We start from the raw sequence: 17,207 nt of genomic DNA, 5'->3' as shown, positions 1-17,207 counted from the left end.
GCTCTCGGCAGCGCCTCTTTTACCACTGGCGGTACCTGGTGTCTTACTAGAAATAAGTCATGAAGAGAAAATTTCTTTCATTACGTCACCAAAGATCTGGCATCTGAAGATCTTGTTGACTGGGTAAGGTGGATGTGAATGTTTGCTTTTGTTGGCTTCCACAAGTTTGTACAGATAAACAAATTCGATACAGTGTGAAGAATGCTTATGTTACTTATATGTGTTTTTATTTCTTGTTTTGTGAATTTTAAATAAGGCGAAGCTTGAGCAAGGTGGTTGTCTTGAGTTCGTAGCAGTCGCCTCCGCTCCTTCTCGCCACTCACTCATCGATATTGCTAGTCAGATGTGGCTCGGTTATCTCGCTCGGTTGGCATTCCAACTACGGGAGCAATGAAGACACGTTGTGGCGGGCATAGAACGGACGCGGCAGTCAGGTGCGCCGAGGAAGTCAACCATGCATTCGACAAAGACGGTTAAATCGAGTAACGCTGCACTGCCAAGGGGCGGAAACTCCTCATACCTCCCGTGTAACGCGTTCTCGCCATCTGATACGCAGCGGCATGCAGAGCGCCGCTTTTACCACTGGCGGCTGCCCGGCATCCAACTAGAAAAATCCCGAATGGAACATTTCAATCATGACGTCACTCCTGAGGTCACCAAAAAGAGGGAGAGGAAGAAAACCCGAGAGGAAGGGGGATCGCCTGGAAACTCTCCTTTGGCACTTCACATGCAAGCTGAAGGTGTTCGTGCATTCTTTCAGGTTTGCTGGCAGGTTCGGTAATGCGGCGATTCGTAAAATATTAACATTTTTTTATTATTTCATTCGTGTGTTTCGAATTAGCGAAAGTTGAGATGGCCGACTTTTCGATGAGACGAATCTCGATCAGCATAAATAAAATCTACTTTTTATTGCACGTTTTGTACAAATACAGAGACATGTACGTAGTGTCGAAGTGTCAGTCTCTACAATCAGCTCTCATTTGCAATTTATATAAGGACATAATGAGCAAGATATGAACCCAGAGTATCCGAACCAACGCGAAAGTTATCAACAACACGAGTAGGACACGTCGTATTTGACTCAATCACGTTTCTTATGACAACGTTCATAACTTTCTTACAGAACTTTAGTACCAAACAGGGCTAAAGTTCACAAGCTCGGGGATTTCTGAAGCGATCAGAATTTTTTTGAGAGAACATCGCTGGAAACAGTGTTTCGGCAAAGTGACTAGCCGATCGTCAGGGTAACAGCGCTGCCTTGACAAAGATAAGTTCATGAAGTTGAGCGAACATCTGCTCCAGCGACATTCCTGTAATGATTTCGGAAAGCATTTAGTCCTTCAAATATGTTTGAGGGACAGTGTGAAAAAGTAAGGACCCACAATGCTACAAACAGTGGCAACGCGTATTTCATGAAGAGGAAGGAGCCTATAAGTACTTGGGATCACACGATCCACATGCCACAAGTAAAGGAATCAAAAACTATGTAGCCCAGTCAACACGAATTCAAGCCTCTCATTAAACGCATTTTGCCGACAGCAACTTGGCTGCCGTCTTGATCATTCAGTCTATCGACACTGCACCTCTGTCAGTCCTGTCAGGCTTGCAGAGATCTGGGTTTACTGATGTACTCATGCAAAACAAATACTTGCTCGAATAATGGATGCAAGTACACGTGATCTCTCGTTGCCTCTGGCAAACCCGCAAAACAATAACGTGAAACCAAATAACCTGAGAAAGGCATATTTTAACGAAGAAGCTGTATTTTATTCGTCAGATGCCGCTGCTACGTAGACCACAAGTAAGTGGGTGGTATTGCACAGCCGCCTACGAGCACAGTAGCCCAAACGGTCAAAAATCGTGTTTCCAGCTCATGTGGAAACAAAAGGAGCGATCGTAGACAGCAGCCATGTATGGTCTTGTTGCTTTCGTAGCCGCTCACAGCAGTGGGCTCCATCGGGCGGCGTGAAGAAGTCATTTTCAAGAAAAGCGACAGCACGTCGGTGACGCGTCAGAAAATGCGGGGATGACAACGGTTCCTTACGGCTTCTGTGAACGAGGTTTGTTTGATTGAAACGCCAGGTCAGGTGAGCATTTTGTGTGCAGAGATTTAGTTAACAGATCATACGCGCGATACCTTTGCGCTAAAATGAACGATAGCGTGTTGACGCGGCAGTGCGCCAAATTAAACGCAAGCCTGAAATAATAGAGTGCCTGCTTATGATTCGTGGCATAAAAAAAACATTCAGGCAGTCAACTACTTAGCAACACGTGAGGCACACCGCAAAGTTAATAGCTAAACTATTTTGTCACGCACACAAATATAATTAATGGCCAAATATCTACAATTAAATTTCAATTTTCATTAATTTCCTCTCCCCTCCCACAACCACACTTCGCACGTACACTGTACTTTGATGGATGCAGTACAACGTCTTCCAACGGTTCTCATACACCTCAACTTTATAACGACCGATGCAGCTCCATTCGCACAGTTCTGCCAGCACCACTGCTGCCCCAAGTAAACTAGACGGTGATGTGCCGTTCAACCACTGACGTCATGACGTCAGTACTTGACGTTTCTGTTAGAGTCACGTGACTTTCCAGCATCTTATCTACCACCAGAAATTCCAATCCGTTCCGTTTACGCAGCGAAAAACGCGCGACGACAGAAGTACCATTGACAATAGCCTGACAAGGCGCTTACCTATGTAGCGCAAGATACTTCGACGCTTTAACAACAGGTACACCAGCAATTCTTGCATTGGGGTGGCAGCTTCAGCGCGATCGCGAACGGCACGGAGGTCCAGGTGGTCCACTTCGGCAGACTCAGCGGTGAACATCGGCGCTCGGCAAGTGTATCATTGCCGCGATCTACTAGCGCACGAGTGCGTAGTTCCGTTTTTTCGTAATGGCAGCTGTAGACTTGGACAGGCTGGACGCCCGACTCTCCCGCCTGCAAGCCGATCAGCTGTATTGCCTGGACGGCGACAGTTCTCTTGGCATCCCGAAGATCACGGGAAGGTCCGTTCCAGGCGCCATCGCTGATATCCGCGCGTGCATCTCTGCTATGGAAGACACGAATGAGCGGCTCCAGCGTCTGTGCGGCATCTACACGTACCTGATGCTTAAGAAAGCGATTGGTCCCTGGGTTCTCTATAGCGTCGAGAACGCGGAAGGTGACCATCAGGACTCCCTTTTCCACCGCTTCTCGTGGGAGGTGCATTCGAAGCCCGTCCCCGCTGAATCGCTGTCTATAAGCAAAGAACTCACCCAAGGATGTGCGCTGGTTCCGCAAAGCGGAGGCATGGGCCACGACGTCTACTGCTTCGCTTTCTTTACATCATCGCCGTGGGTGGCAGTCTACAGACCGCCAGAGGGCAATTCCGATGGAGTGCGTCAGGTTCTTGGCCGTACTTTTGGCGTTGATCCTGAGGAACTCGAGCGAGGCGAGTACTTCAACCAGGATATGGCGTACGAGGCGGCCATGTTGATGGATATTGTCGGAGAACGCTGACCCTGGGTTGATTTGCCCACACTTCACGCTACTCGAAGCCGACATATTATTGCATGGTAAGTTCTTCTGCACTGATTGCATTGACCCTGGTCCAGATCTTCCTGCAGACAACGTGCCATTGCGTTGCCTCCGGTATCGGAGAATATCGGCGCTGACGGAAACCGACGTCGTTTTTGTAGGGCCTCAGTGATTCGTGCGCTTTTGGCTACCGACAGTGCCATGTGATGACGATGTCATGTGATTCCAGGGTGACGTCACATGTTTTGGATATGTGAAATCATCGCTTGGTGATGACTTATAGATCACTCGTGCTCACGTTCCCGTCAATTCCTTTTCGTGTTTGCGCATCTTGCACATTTGCCTTTATGAGATATGTGCACAGATGAAAAAAAATGTGATAGCAACGAATTTTACGTCTGTTTTATCGAATAGGATTATCGTTTTCAAGCATGCTGGCGTACCACGGGACATTGAGCACTTTTGGGTGCTGTAACGCGAAGTAACTCTTCGATATGTTGGTTGAAAATGTGCGGTACGCCCCGAGTTATTCGAGAACGTTTTTTTTATTGCGCTGGCATCATTCTCGTAAAAAGAATATAATGGGAAGTAAACGAAGCAGTCGCTGCCCATGAAGCTGCTGGAGCACTTACGTTTCGGTGCTGGAGTAATTTTGTCAACTACTGCTACAGTTCAAGAGATAGTATGTCTTACTCTTATAGCTGAGTTGTCATTTTTCACCCCAGTGATTCTGTTTATAAATTTGCATTAACTTACCTTGATGTCTCAAAAACCTACGAGGGGAGTATAATGATATCAAAACAGTGTTTACGTGACTCTTTAACAAGAGTGATTCTCGTGGCAAGCGAGGGCTAACGAAAAACTTAAAAGACTGTTTTGTAAGCGGGGATGACATCGCCGGTATTTTGATTCGTGTGTGCTACCCCTTGTCGTACTCAGCACAGAGAAAGATCAAGCCTTAACGCATTTAAATTGATTGACGCATTTAACATTGCTATGCCTAAATTTATTTTCTTGCTTTCTTTTACTTTTCCAGCTGGACGACGATGACACAACACGGCCAAGGCTACGTAGTTACGACCCCAAATGCGACGCCAAATTGTCCTTTTACAAATGAGAGCGCGGTGATTCATCTTCCTATAAATACTTTCGCTCTGCTAAAGTGGGTAGGAAACCTTGCAGCGCGTTTTAATTTTGACGCGTGGACGGAAAGCCCTCCCACAAGTATCCTCTGACAACGCCAAAAAGTTTTCTTTGCTGCCTTGCATACTTCGGTTGAAATGGATTGGGAAGACGGCTAGGCAATGTGTGATGGCCTGGAATATGCGGCTAAATAAAATCAGTTTTATCTATGTTTTGGTACAATGCAGGCTTCTCTTATAAATACTTTCGATCGTTGTCCTCAAGGGCAGATCAATGAATGCGACAGCAAGAACGGCAAGCAGCTATAAACGCTCCGTGACAAACACAAATAAGGACGCGACAGGTGTATACAAAACGAGTGCGAACTGTCATATTACAACTAGACTCTACTTTGGTTCTTTCAGCTAGCAACTCGTTCCTTTGGCAACCATGGACGCTGCAACGAACGCACCGAACATGGGGTGGTCTATTAACCCCCAGGACAGCGTGGCGTTACCTACGTCATGACGTCACTCACATGGGACCGGCGTATGCTGTCTCTGCTGGAAGACCACTATTCCTGCGCTTTTGGCATCACTCGTTTTATTGTGCACCGCGCGTGCTCGTTACGAATCTCACTTCTTAAAGCGGTATGGTCAGCGGCTGTCTGCGGTGGCACCCAAGAGATCACAATTGAGTGCTCAGGGGTGAGGCAATGTTCACTAGGCACGTGAGAGAAAGAAGTTTGCGGGCGATAACGTAGCCGTTGCAAGCGTACGATTGGCGGAACAAGGGAGAGGTCTTTGTCCTGAAGTGGGCGTAGTCACGTATGTGACGAGGCTGATGACAATCGCCTAAGAATATCTGTTCGACATGAAAATTATGAAACCGTATGGCACTCGGAATTGACGATAGGATGTTGTAGCTCGTATGGCTTGGCATATCAATAATGGAAAAATTAATGAAACCCAAGCAGTGCCTCGTGTTTGGCTGTTGATTACTGGAGCTGTTTTTTAAGGATAGCTGGAGCAATCTTGTAAGTTGTCATCGAATGATATAACTCTCGTTTAATAATCACTTCACAAGTCGATTGCCCGAAAAGTGTTTCGAATTCGTAAATTACCAGTGTAGTTAAGAGGATTCGCATTGCGCGTACACAGCCTCCTCTCTCCTTTTGTCCCTGGAAAATCGTCGGAAAGCCGAGCAAACGGATGAAACCAGGAAAAGTAGCCACCTCAGCGCGTGTCAAAGCTTCGATCACTATTTTTTTGTATTTTTCTCAGTTCAAAGGGGGTGGATAACTCTCAGCGCCACCACGAGCGCGCTAGTGTAATTCTGCACAGCTTAATTCGAGCGCTGTAGAGCTTGGCGCAGGTACGTGGAGGCACATCATGGTGGCTGCGGTAAGCGTGTGGAACATGGCGTGGCCTCCGCGATCAGAGCCGCAGCGCGTCGTCGCTTGTTGCCAGAGCCACTCTCGGAGGCCACGCGCACGGATGCTCAAATATGAAAGTTTTTCTGCTAAGACGTAACCAATGGCTTGCAAATCACCGAATTCGCCGAGTGGGCAATGTCTAGTGTCTTCGAAACGCATTTACGAATTCCATAGCTTGTGCACCGTCATAACATTAGAATGATGCTTACAGGTTGTGGAAAGGCAATGTTTAGAGCTGGAAACACGAAATAACACAACTATATCTATATATCGGCCATACGACCGACCAAAAGAGCTCTGCTGGGGAGCTCTGCTGCTTAAGCTGGAGTTAAGGCCGTTAATGTCGGCAGAGGACTCAGCCGGTGTGCGCCACAAAATAAAGATATGTACCAAGAAGCTCCTAGCGTAGAATATTCATGCATGGTAAAGCATACCAAGAGGTTAGCCGAGGAAAGTGAGGCTGATGAGGAAGAAACCATAGCATTACATAACACAGTAGAGCATAAAAAGGGGTGGGAAAGACGACGTGTGGCATGGGAGGTGGTCAAGGAAGATAGATATGCTAATACAAAACGATATAACTCAATCTGAGCCCGTCGGGTGCTACCGCTTGCACGCCATTTGCGTTGAAGATTGCACAGACGTGGAACTGTCTTTAGGTTTTCAAGTGCACACATTTTTGCATCGCTAGGTTTGAATTTTCCCGTTTTCATAACAAAATCATATACCGTTCATAGTAGAGCGTTTCCCGCATCTGTGACGCACGCAGAAAGCAGAAGAAATGGCGTCTGCGTTCTGCCGCCCACAGTGGCGTAGGTCATCCTTGACACCGCAAGGCCGCCTGCTCAGACTCCTTTTGACATAAACACGTGGTGGTTGGCACGAATCCCAGGAGTTGCGTTCTCACAGTTTCTTCTATTTGTTCCTCATGAACGCACTTCAGTGGAGTCATTCAGAGCTATGGGTGGTGAAGAGTGGTGGGCGGTATTCTACCAGTGCCAACCGAGCCGAAAGCTCTGGTTAACTTCAAAAGATAAGAGAATCCCGTATACTATAATCGCTTACTTGATTAACACAAATGACGCTGGAATGATAATCCAAAATGTGGTTTGCGTATGACGTTCCCAGTGACGCCAAACGAGACGATTGTGTAAGCAGCGAATCACTGGAGTAATACGGAAAGACGGCTACTTGGTTTTGTTGCATACTGAAGCGTTAGCGCGCACACACGACGACAAATACGATAGGAACTGCGCTGGTCTGGGTGTTTCCATTGTATTTGTCTTCATGTGTGCGCGCTAAAGCTTCAGTGTGAATTACTGGGTACGTTATTCCATGCCCCACATTCTTATGTCTACTTTACCGTGAAGTGGCAGAATGTGGACGAAAGTGGCGCGCACTGGATTTCAAAAAACGCCTATGCTGTAGAATCTCTTTCTTCTGACCAGATAGCCTTCTCCAAGCCATATAAGGACGCATGTAATGTTGATAACGCTCTGTAATATTTTCCCGCTGCGTTATCGAGAGCAAGCGCAAACGCAATCTTTTTCCGTGTCGATTCTTATTGTGAAGAAACGCGCCACCCAACAGATGTCGCATCTCAAGTATACATTCGGGTCTGTTAAGGAACTACAAGGTCAGTTCTTTGTCGTTCACGCCGATTCAGGTCCAGGATAGTGTCTTCGTTGGCAGGCTATACTTCTTCGGCAAACTTCTACAGCTATCCGTGCCAAGAACAGCGCGGAGGCTCGATCATAAACAGTGTGCTACAGGAAGCGCGTAGACATCTGCTGCGCCACTAAACAGCACTTTCGAGACTCGTGCTGTCACACTGCACAGCGACCGGCTGCCCGCATCGCACGACTTTCCGAACGAGGCCCCCATTCTCAGCCGGTAATGGCAGAAGAGGACATCAACACACTGTGTCTTCACTTGAGACACTTGTTCTTGGACCAAGTGCGCAGCCTCGAAGACGACAAGGTGATACCGGGTCTGTGCCTCGGAGACGTCCAGTATAGCAAAGAGGCCTGCGACAAAGTCCGTGCCGCCCTGAAATCGGGTAAGTCACGCCTGGTGCGACTTCGCAAGCTCGCTGAGGCCTACTGCTGGCTCTTGGCGCGCAGCCAGAGGCTCACGTGGGCGCTCTTCGCGCTGGACTGGAGCATGCCGCCCGTCGACGACTTCACGCTGCAGACGCTGATAGTGACCGCACTAACGTTTCCGGTAGTGGACATCGGGTACGTGACCCTGATCAGAGGGAGAGAGCGCTACGCGTGCGCAATCACCGCCCAAAAACAATCCGACCCGGTGGGCGCGCAAATTGTCGTGGGCATGTGCGCGTGGCAGGACTTGCCGTACCTGGCGATGTGTTTCCCCGGTACGAGTTGTGTGGCGCGAGTCCAGCCTCTTGTCGACGACATCCTCAAGTGCAAGTGCGACGACATATTTGTCGACTGCTACACTGTCATCGACCAGACACTAGCTCAAGCCAACATTCATCGCACGCAATCTGCAAGTGGTATAGCGGGAGTGTTGAAATCGACATTGAAACTGTAGACTAGCTAAAGACACTTGGACGTCAAGTACAGGTCCATACTCACTGACAGTATCTGAACAGCGAGACTAATGCAACGCGGAATGTGGGCATATGTAATGTTACGCCTGCTTCTTTACGTCAATATACCATTGGTCTAGTTGTTATGGTGCCTAATTGATAGCCCGATGATCGCGGGATCTAATCTCGACCTCGGCAGCCACGTTCAATGGAGGCGGCAAATTACATAGCGGGCTGTCTGTGAGACCAGATTCATTGGATGTGCATGGAATTGTTACGGAAAAAATAGTTTTGATATGCCGCTGGGAACAAGTATCGGTAAACGGGTGATCGCGCGCTTCCCGTCCAATGCCCAGCGCACGGAAATTTTGAAATTAGGCGACTCTAGTTGGGTAGTGTGAAATAGGCAGTACGGAAGCGCTATAGAAAACGAAACTGATTTCTTCAATGAAATTCTTTGAGTGTGTTTCTGAAGAGTCTGCGCTCCGTAAAGAGCAGGTCTTTGGATGATCCGTAATTCTTAAGTGTGTGCGCAACAGTTTTTCTGACATTCCGTGATGTTTCATTACGAAGGTTCACGATTGTAGTGGACAGCTGGTCTAGCACTAAAAAAAAGTTAATATTACGCTCCTGGTCGCTTTCCTATTTCATTAATGTGAGAGATATGGCACGCGTGTAAATTCTGCTGGTTTCGCACTGCGTGCCTGTGATTTTATTGGGGAACAGCATATTGCGTACGTATGTGTGTGTCATATATAACCTCCTGGTACAGTAACCTCTTTGACGGGAAGTATATGCTTCGTGACTGATCTCAGCTTCGACGATTCGGCTAAGCAAGGGAAAAAACATAATAAGAGCAGATAGTAAACAAATTCCGCCTCAACCATCACTGTTTCAAGGTAGATATGAACTGCTCGTAATAAATTACGCTTAGCATGTGTTGACGACGTTCCCCCATTGCGGGATAATAGCACGCAAGGACCACAATAGCACATCCTCCTCAAGAGGGCACTGCTAGGAGAGAGCGACGTTTTTGATGCACTCGAACCTAGGTTCTTGCTTGCAAGGTTCCTTGTGACGCAATATTGCATAGCTTCACTGTCATGTAAAAGTGTATATGTCTCGACCAATTTTACATTCTTGGCTTGCCATTCGAAGAAACGGGGTGTGCAATCACGAACAAAATATGTCAATACAACCTCACACGCCTACTATATATATATATATATATCAACTTGATAGGCGCATGTCAGCCGAAAAGAAGGGAGGCACGAAATATTATCTTCGCATGATCCTGCAAAAGACGAACTTATCACTGCGGAAAACGGGGGGGGGGGTACACGTGAAAGATAGGAGTTAAGGCGCTTGATTTCTTTTTTGTGTAAGTGAATGGAAGGCCGGTTCACGCATGCGCTATTATTATTTTACTGGATACTCCAATACGTGGAGTACGACCGAAGAGTCACAGGGGGAGGTGAGCGAATTAATGAAAGTTGACATCTTAGTGCAAATCTATCGCTGATGTGTTTAATTTTGTGCGTGACAAAATAAATCGGCAATTTCCTTTGAGGTATGCTTGACGTTTTTCCAAGTAGTTGCCTGTCTAAAATTTTTATGGCACAAATGATGCGCGGGCAGGCTATGAATTGAGGCTTGTAATTATTTCGGTGCACTGGCGTGTCGAAACGCTTTCGCTCGTTGTAGCTGGACTGTGTCGCGCGTATGGCCTGTTCACTTCTGATCTGCACACATGTTGTTCACCTGGCCTGACGTTTCAATGACACAAAACTCGCTTACATCAGCTGTAAGCAACCATTGCTGTGACTGATTTTTCTGGCTCGTGGCCGGCGTTCTATCGCCCTATCCTGAATATAAATTGTACACGCTGCCCGATGAAGCGCAGCTCTGTGATCACCTGCAAAGGCAAGCGGACCTTTCATGGCTGTTGTCTTGACACTTTCGTTTCCGCGTCAGTTTGAAATGCAAGTTTTGTCATTTTGGGCTATTGTGCTCGTAGGCAACGTTGCCATCCCACTTGTTTGTCTGTGGAATACACAACTTTTGACTAATAAAATAAAGTTTCTTTGTCAAACCTTTCTTTTTCGCCTTCCTGTAATCCTGCATACGGCAATTGGCGAGCCGTAACGACAAAGAAAGAGGGAACGTGGGCGTATCTTTTAAAAAAAATAAGAAAACCGCACGCATAAAAACATGTTGCTGAAATCACGTTGTTCGTAATGATTTGTGGGGTTTAACGTCCCAAAACCAAGCTATGATTATTAGAGACGCCGTAGTGGAGGGCTCCGGAAATTTCGACCACCTGGGGTTCTTTAACGTGCACCCAAATCTGAGTACACGGGCCTACAACATTTCCGCCTCCATCGGAAATGCAGCCGCCACAGCCGGGAATCGAACCCGCGACCTGCGGGTCAGCAGCCGAGTACCTTAGCCACTAGACCACCGCGGCGGGGCAAATTACCCGCGTTGTGCGTAACGTAAAAGCAGGACGTCGATCGTTTCTGCTATGGGAGACCAGCGCTGTATAGGTCTGTAATCGGTCTCTTGTGTAGTCGCCGTGAAAGGGGAGGGAGTTGAAATCTTGCCGCTGGTTCCATGTCATCAATGTCTGCTTGTTTCTCTCGTCGCGAGGTGGCGCGGAAAGAGGCCGTGGTTAAGTTCGGGCTGTCAGTCAGTTCAGTTCAGTTCGGGCTGTCAACGTGGATGGACGTGTTTTTTGAGCGCTCCGGATTGACTGCGCAGGTAAGTGTTTTTGCATGTTTTGAGCTTGTCTTTATAATTATAAGGCAGCGGTGTAAATCTTCGTAGCACTTATTTTATGGTACGGCTTTTTCGGGGGCCAGTCACCAGGTATTTATTAGTTAGTGTGGGTGTGTGTGTGTTTGAATTTTTTGTTGTTGTTAGTTTCTTTCTTTTTCTTTTGCCAACCCGTGGCGGAGGTGCGCGTACATTGAACGCGCAAGTTTTTGTAGTAGAGCTTAGACTTTCTTTTCTTTCGTAGTGCAGAGCTCGAGTTTAGAATTATCGAGTATAGGGACAATTGGTGTCAGAAAGGCATGGTTAAAAAGACTGTAAAGTGTTCAGGATGCGCAGTGGGTTTGAAAGTAGATTCAAGCGTAGAAGCGGATGGAGAAGAGGCTGACGCAAAGTGTAGGCAATGTGAGGTCGAGGAAAAAATGGAGAAAATTATGGTTGCCCAGAGTGAACTGTTGATGAGAATCGCCGAGCTCGAGACTGCGTTGTCGATAGAGCAAGAGAAAACGAGGACAATGGGAGAAAGACTGAAGTCCGCCGAGAAAGCGCTAGCGAAGCTGAACAAAGAAGCGACCTACCGAAAAAACAGTAGGGAACCGGCAACCAGAACGGTGGAGAAGGAAAAGCAAGCAAGTTTGGAAAAAACAGGTTTAGCCGGTTCAACTGTCGCAAGGCCCAGCTTCAGCGAGGTAGTGGTGGGGCAAGGAGGGAACAAAGCAGCCGGCGTCACAGGTGCAAGTAGTCCCCAGGTGCAGAACACTCCAGCTGAAAAGTCACAGCATGTGATAATCGCCGGGGACTCGAATTTAAATCGGTGCACAGAAGCCATCAAAGAGAGGGTAAGAGGTGACAAGAGGGTTGCAGTAGGGGCCTTCCCAGGACGCAAGCTGGAAGCAGTCATGAGGCAAGCGAGCGCAAAGCTCAAAACGACAGCTGATAGACGAAACCTCGTGATAATTTCAGGCGGTTTAAACGATGTCCTAAATGAAGATGCAGCAGGACTAGTAGCTACACTGGCGAAAGGCGTCGATGACATGCGCGCCACTTCTCCTAAGGTACAGGTAGTGATATGCACGATACCGGAGGTACCGGTGCATGATAGCAAATTGCAAAGAGCGGTGGTCAACGCAAACCAAGAGATATGGCGGATGAGTCGAGAGAAAGGCTTTGAGGTGGTGGAAATAAACAGAGAGGTGCATAGGGGGGGGGGGGGGGGGGGTTCAACGAGACAGAATTCACTTCGATGGGCGGCTAGGTCATGAGGTGGGTTGGCGACTTGCAGGACGCGCAGTAGCTTTTTTGGGGGGCAAGCGAGCCCTTCGGGGTGCAGGATAGCTAGTAACGAGGAAAACAACCAGGGAGACTCTTCGAAAGGTGGTATGGACCGATACAATTCCAAAGTGGCATCAATATCTAAGATAGGTAGAGTCCGGGGCATAAATAGACGTAGCCACGAGCGCCGAGCCAATTCAGACATAGGGTATATTAATATGCAGGGTGGTAGGAACAGGCTGAAGTTGGAAGAGATAGAAGAACAGCTAAAAAAAGAGAGGCCGATGGTATACGGTTTTGTAGAAACACATCTCAGGGACATGGAACAACTTCCGAACAATCCGGACTACGCGTGGGAATATTGTAATAGAACAGAAGGCAGCAGAAAGGGGGGGTGGTATTGGGGCATTCATTCATAAAAGTACAGACTGGCGTAAAAGTCAAGCAGGAGTGCAAGGAACATTTATGGCTAAAAGGGAAAGTGGCAGGTCAAATGACACTCCTTGGTTTCGTGTACTTGTGGACGGGAGCAAAGGCCAGAGAGGAAAACCAGGCAATGGTAGAGTGTATATCAAAGGACATTCAGGAGTTAGGGAGAGAGTGCGAGATAATTATACTAGGAGACATGAATGCGCACATAGAAGATATGGATGGGTATACCGACCCGACAGGCAAAATGATCATGGATATGTGTGAAAGGCTTGATTGGATCATTTGCAACAGTACCGAGAAGTGTGAAGGGCAAATAACATGGGAGGTAGGAAGGCTTCAGTCGACGATAGATTATGCACTGATGTCACATAGGATGTATGATAAGCTCAGGGGAATGAACATAGATGAAGGTGGCTCCAGAAGTCTGGGTAGCGATCACAAACGTATAAAGCTAAGTTTTGGAAGAGCAGTGAAAGTGGGAAGGAGACAAGATGAGCAACCACAGGAAAATTTTTATGCAGAAAGGCAAATTGAAATAGCCACTAAACAAATTGAGAAAGTAGTCACGGAGGATAATAAGACAGTGTGGACATACACGAATCTAGTTACACTCTTTGAGCTAGAGCTTGCTAAGACGCGTGACAAGTCACCCCGGAAAAGAAGACACAAACCCAAAAGTTGGTGGGATGAGGAAGTTAAGAGAGCCATAGCAAAACGTCAGGAAGCCTCTAGGGAACACAGACATGCTAAGCAGCGGGGTGAACCGACAGATGATGTTGAAAGAAAATGAACAACCTTTCTAAGCTGTAGAAGGGATGCATCCCTTCTGATCAATGAAAAGATTAGAAGGAAGGGAGCTCAGTGGCTGGCAGGAGTACATAAAAAAGATAGAGAGGCAGATGTGAAATTTTGGAACCATCTAAACTCCCTAAGAAATGAGACGAGCCTAGAGCAGAGTTCTATAACTACAGCCCAAGGTGCTAGGCTAGAAGGGGACGAAGCTATTGAATATATAAGAACAAGGGTGACAGAAAAATTTCAACAAGAAAGTACTTTATGCACCACAATAGACAAGGACGAATCAAGTGGTGCAATGGCTCCATTTTCACAACAAGAGTGGGAAAGGGCTGAGAAAAGGGTTCCTAGTAGTACATCAACAGGCCGAGATGCCATCCCAATTAGGCTGATAAAGACATTAGGTCCGAAGTCTAAGCAGGCATTGAGAGAGGCAGTGAGCACAATAATAATCGATGGTGAAGTTCCCGATGGATGGAAACTTAGCAGGATGAGCATGATCTATAAAGGAAAGGGGGACAAAGCTGACATAAACAACTACCGTCCTATAACAGTGACATCAGTGGTCTACAGGCTGGCGATGCAGATTATAAAGGAAAAACTGCAGGAGTGGATAGAGGATGAGGGGGTGCTGGGGGAACTGCAAAAGGGATTTCGGAAACACAGGAGGTTGGAAGACAATCTGTTCTTACTGACGCAGTGCATCGAAATAGCAGAAAAGGAACACAGGTCCCTGTGGCTAGCATTTTTGGATATCAAGGGAGCGTACGATAGCGTGGTTCAAGAGGAATTGTGGGAAATACTGGACACACTAGGCGTGGAACATGTAGTCACTAACCTTTTTAAGGGTATCTATAAAGGTAACAAGGTAGTTATAAAGTGAGAAAAACAGGTATCCAAGCCTGCAGAGGTAAAACGGGGGCTTAGACAGGGGTGCCCCCTGTCACCCTTATTATTCATGATGTACCTACAAGGATTAGAGGCAAAATTAGAGGGAAGTGGACTGGGCTTCAACCTATCTTTAGTCAAACAAGGAAAACTTATTGACCAGGCACTACCAGCTTTAATGTACGCAGATGATATAGTGCTAATGGCCAACAACAAGGAAGATTTTCAGAGATTGATGGACATTTGCGGTATTGAGGGAGATAGGTTAGATTTTAGATTCAGTAAGGAAAAATCAGCAGTCATGATTTTCAATGACAACGAATGTAGTGAGCTTAGAATACAGGAGGTCACGCTAGAGATAACAGATAAATACAAATATCTGGGCGTATGAATAAGCAATGGGACCGAGTATCTGAGGGAACACGAAACATACGTGATGACTAAAGGTAACAGGAATGCAGCAGTCATGAAAAATAGGGCCCTGTAGAATTACAATAGGTATGATGTTGTGAGAGGAATATGGAAAGGGGTCATGGTTCCTGGGCTGACGTTCGGCAATGCGGTCTTGTGCATGAGATCAGAAGTTCAAGCAAGATTAGAAATTAAGCGACGTGGAATAGGTAGGCTTGCTTTAGGGGTTCACGGGAATACACCAAATCAGGGAGTACAAGGTGATATGGGATGGACATCATTTGAGGGCAGGGAAGCTAGCAGCAAGATAAAATTTGAGAAGCGATTGAGAGAAATGGGGGAAGAGTGTTGGGCTAGGAAGGTTTTCAGCTACTTGTACATGAAGAATGTCGATACAAAATAGAGGAAGCGAACCAGGAAGTTGACTGGTAAATACTTAGAAAACAGCAGGTGGTCAAACCAAAAAGAACTATCGGTTAAGAAGAAAGTGAAGGTAACGGAGACTGACATGTGGAGAATGGGCATGATTAAGAAGTCCGCACTAGAGATCTATCGAACATTTAAGCAGGAAATTGCCAAGGAAAGGATCTATGATAATACTCGGGGTAGTTCTCTACTGTTTAAGGCTAGGACGGGAGTACTGCGAACCAAGACATATCGGGCCAAATACGAAGGGGTAGACACAATATGCAGTGCGTGTGGAGAGGAAGAAGAAACTGCCAAACACTTGATAATGTTCTGTAAAGGGCTTCACCCTATAATTCATGATGATGGCGCAGAGTTTTTCAAAGCACTGGGGTTTAGGGACCGGGAGGGCAAAATAGACTTTAAGCAAGTAGACTTAACTAGAAGGAGGTTATCTGATTGGTGGCTAAAGTCAAGGCACGAGTGAAAATTAAACTCTTCACTGCAAAGTACGAATCCTCAAACTCACTTTTTAAGGCATAAATAAATAAATATAGTTTTGAGTTCAATAAGTATTACGGCTTAGTGGCGCTGGCCACTGCCCACTCTAAAGGGTACAGCCATATCCATCTATCCATCGGAATAATATAACTAGATGGCGTTAGTGGGTTTAAAAGCATATCCACAGAGTGAATGATGAGTGGGGTGAAGCGTTCGTCCGTGCGTCCACCCGTTTCAATGAGACAGACAGACAGACAGACAGACAGACAGACAGACAGACAGACAGACAGACAGACAGACAGACAGACAGACAGACAGACAGACAGACAGACAGACAGACAGACAAACAGACGGACGGACGGACGGACGGACGGACGGACGGACGGACGGACTGATAGACGGACGGAGTTAGTGGTTTTCACAGCATATCTACGGTGTGAATGATGAGTGGGGCGAAGCGTTCGTCCATGCGTCCGCCCATTTCAATGAGAGAGACAGACGGACGGACGATTCACGGTTTACCGATAAAACCCTCCGACGCTTCGCCCCACTCATCGTCGTTTTTCTTGTACTATGGAACATTCAGTCTTCAGATACAAATAGTGACGCGGCACCGCGAGAAGCAAGAAATCGTGCCTTTATTCCTGCATCATGTCCTCGTTGAAGCGGCTCGTCGTTGCCTCCGGGTGACTGTTGGCGGTGCCCTCCGGTGTACACGCTTCCAGACAGACAGCAATTGGCAGCAAACCGAGCTTTCTCTTTTACAAGTTCGGTCGTCCTCCCTTCATTCCGTGACTCGTTTGAACCAGGATGACGGTGTACGTGACGACTGCTCCGGCAAGCTGCAAATTGAAACGGGTAATTGAGATTTGTGTGCAGGTATTTATTTATTTATTTATTTATTTATTTATTTAACAATACTGCAGGCTAATGTGCTGGCCCAAGCAGGAGTGGATACATCAAAACGTAATTGTAGAAAACAACAGACAACAATACAAAAGAAACAAAAGGTTAAGAAGAAGGTGACGCTCAAGGTCACCAAGAAACTTATTAGAATGAAAGATGTCACACGGCAAACAATTCCA

The 17,207-nt window shown here is 46.9% G+C and overlaps 1 protein-coding gene across 1 annotated transcript; it reads left to right on the top strand.

Moving 5' to 3' along the window:
* The first annotated feature begins 2,658 nt into the window (after positions 1-2,658).
* On the top strand, positions 2,659-4,887 carry LOC142768529 (uncharacterized). Its single transcript, XM_075870530.1, has 2 exons — positions 2,659-3,573; positions 4,572-4,887. The coding sequence occupies exon 1, from the start codon at positions 2,912-2,914 to the stop codon at positions 3,515-3,517; it is 606 nt and encodes a 201-aa protein (XP_075726645.1). The 5' UTR covers positions 2,659-2,911; the 3' UTR covers positions 3,518-3,573; positions 4,572-4,887.
* The last annotated feature ends 12,320 nt before the right edge of the window (positions 4,888-17,207 follow it).

This window comes from Rhipicephalus microplus, chromosome 8 (genome assembly GCF_043290135.1).
Source record: "Rhipicephalus microplus isolate Deutch F79 chromosome 8, USDA_Rmic, whole genome shotgun sequence".
NCBI classification, from domain to species: domain Eukaryota; kingdom Metazoa; phylum Arthropoda; class Arachnida; order Ixodida; family Ixodidae; genus Rhipicephalus; species Rhipicephalus microplus.
The sequence above is the reverse complement of the archived record's forward strand: the minus strand, read 5'-3'. Positions and strand labels throughout refer to the sequence as shown.

Bases quoted from the DNA above. Each gene is read 5' to 3' on its own strand.
- LOC142768529 (XM_075870530.1), top strand. From the start codon at position 2,912: ATGGCAGCTGTAGACTTGGACAGGCTGGACGCCCGACTCTCCCGCCTG.